This window comes from Rosa rugosa, chromosome 5 (assembly GCF_958449725.1).
Source record: "Rosa rugosa chromosome 5, drRosRugo1.1, whole genome shotgun sequence".
Classification (NCBI taxonomy): domain Eukaryota; kingdom Viridiplantae; phylum Streptophyta; class Magnoliopsida; order Rosales; family Rosaceae; genus Rosa; species Rosa rugosa.
In genome coordinates this window covers 39,629,597-39,632,200 of record NC_084824.1, presented here as the reverse complement: position 1 = coordinate 39,632,200, position 2,604 = coordinate 39,629,597, and the positions used below count along the sequence as shown (strand labels likewise).

Genomic DNA, 2,604 nt, shown 5'->3' with positions numbered 1-2,604 from the left:
TGAACTCAAATGTAGGTGGTGAAATTTACAATCCTACATCTCCACTAGGGGGAACATGGTACTTTACAATCATAGAATGCAAAATTCCCAACACTCCATCAAGAGGCAAGTCTATCCATGTGCATTCCAGCCACAGGTGCTCTCCTCACAAGACACAAACAGCTCAGCTATAGCTAGCAAAGTGTAATGGCTGATCGGTAATTAACTCCAATACCCTCAAAAGAGACTGCTAATCCAAGCAGATGATGAGGAATAGATAACAATCATAACACCTTAACAAGATTAAGATATGAATGGAAACATCTGCCCCCATTTTTAATACATAAAGGAACACAGAAAAGAACTCATATCATAGTGCCAACCAAACCACATGCAGATTGGCTCTTATCCATGGATCACATACTATATTTGATTTCATTATTCATATGGCCGCAAGTTAATGGATTTTGATTTCATTATGCAAACAACTAGGACAAAGTTTTTAATTTCAATAACATGTTAGAATTGGATCTATAGAAAAGCTTTAAACTTTTTTCCTCATCCCAAGCCCACAAAAACACAATCCAATACTCCCAAATGCAATGATCATCTTCTCTCTCCTCTGCACTTCACCAAAATACAAAAGCAATAAAACTAAAGAAACCTAAAGATCCTTCATTTTTCTATTTTCTCATCATCTTGCTTCTGATCCTCATCATCATCTCCACCACCTTTCTTGCAGCTGTTGTCCTCCTCCTCAAAGTCACACCCTTCAACTTTAGGACTCTCCAATGCCCTCTTCTCCTGCTCCTCTTCTTCCTCCTCAGCTGAACCTGCATTGCTCTTCTTGTTCTTATTCTCTGCCTTCACCTTCAACACCTCCAACAATTCCCTCACCGCCTTATCCTTATCGCGCCTATTCTTGATCAAAGCCTCACTCACATCAGCCGGAGTCATCCCAGCCTTGTCCAAAACCTCTTCAAACTCTTTCGCAATCTCCTCATCCAAATCACCCTCCTGAAATCCCAAGTAATTCTTCAACAGAATCTTCAACGCTGGGAACGAACAGTGACTCATGAATATATGCATATCCATCCTACCACTCCTCAGCAATGCAGGGTCTAACTTCTCAATATGATTCGTCGTAAACACGAAAATCCTCTCACTCCCACAACAAGACCACAACCCATCAGTAAAATTCAACAACCCCGAAAGCGTAATCGAATTCCCACCACCCTCCTCCCCTGAAACGCCTCTCATTTCCGGCGAATCATAGTAAGTCCTCATAGCTGCACCACCACCACCACCACCACCACCATTGTTCTTCTTCCTATTAGTCAAAGTGATGGAGCAATCTATATCCTCAATCACAATAATCGACTTGGAACTAGTCTTCATCAGCAACTTCCTCAGCTCGGAGTTGGTGTGAACCTCAGTGAGCTCTAGATCATAGATATCATACCCCAGAAAATTGGCCATTGCAGCAATCATGCTTGATTTTCCAGTACCGGGTGGGCCGTACAAAAGATACCCTCTTTTCCAAGCCCGCCCAGTTTTCTGATAAAAGCTCTGTCCGTTGGCGAAGTCTTCCAAATCATCCATAATCTCCTGCTTCACTTTTGGGTCCATAGCCAACGTGTCGAATGTGCTTGGGTGCTTGAACGGCACAGATTCCCAAGGGTGGCCTCGAGAATCCAACGACCCACCTCGTGAGTTAGTGTACAAGAGCCTGTCTTGATTCTTGCGGCGGATGTCGTTGGCCTTGTCCATGATGAAGTCCAAGTAGGAGTTGAGGATCAAGAACTTGTCTTTCTTCTTGATTCGCAATGTGAAGCCTCGCTTCTCTTCCGGCAATGGCCGCCAGGAGAAGGTCTGGTTCTGTCTCTGGGTGACCACGTGCTCCCAGAGGACCGTGACGCCGTTGAAGGTGTCGACCATGCAGTCGTTGTTGGAGAGGCCGAAGGTGATGGCGGAGGAGTTGAGGGCGCGCGTGAGGCTGAGGCGCGTGCCGGTGACGGAGACGGTGGCGCTCAGGTAGAGCTGGACGGCGTTGTAGAGCTCGTTGGTGTTCACGCCGTCGATCTCGGTGATGTCGAAGTAGTAGTAGGAGGAGAACCAGTGGAAGATTTTGCTGGCCAGTTTCAGAAAAGCGTACCGGAGCTCCGGCGGGAACACGGTTTGGAGGAGGCTCTGGCAGAAGGCCAACACTCCTAGAAGGGAGGCCAGGGAGGTCCAGTACTCTTTCATATCTCTGGGTTTTTTTTCAAAAATGGTGTATTGGGTGATGTGTGAGGATTTAAGAGTTCTTGGCTTTTTAAGAAATGGGTTTTGATGAGATGATGGAATGAGAGAGGGAGTTGATGGGTTTTTGAGGAGAGGGGGTAAGAATTGTTGGGTTTTTAACATATGCGTTTTTGCTCAATTTATAGAGGGAGTTATGGAATTTAAGATTTTATTTTATTTTATTGTTGAAATTTTAGTGGAGTAAGAAAGAGAATAAAGGAGAGGTGAAAGAAAAAAAAAAATGGTTGAAAAGGGTAAAGGTAAATGAGATGAGGGGAATTGAGACCAATGAGGGATATATACGTACAAAATAGAACAGCAGGAGAAAGAGGAACAAAACAA

General features: G+C 44.5%; 1 protein-coding gene across 1 annotated transcript; it reads right to left on the bottom strand.

The window, feature by feature from the left end:
* Positions 1-266: 266 nt before the first annotated feature.
* LOC133712582 (AAA-ATPase At5g57480) lies at positions 267-2,387 on the bottom strand. The gene has a single exon (XM_062138687.1). It carries the CDS (start codon positions 2,383-2,385, stop codon positions 655-657), a length of 1,731 nt encoding a protein of 576 aa, XP_061994671.1. The 5' UTR covers positions 2,386-2,387; the 3' UTR covers positions 267-654.
* Positions 2,388-2,604: the final 217 nt, after the last annotated feature.

Bases quoted from the DNA above. Each gene is read 5' to 3' on its own strand.
- LOC133712582 (XM_062138687.1), bottom strand. From the start codon at position 2,385: ATGTTAAAAACCCAACAATTCTTACCCCCTCTCCTCAAAAACCCATCA.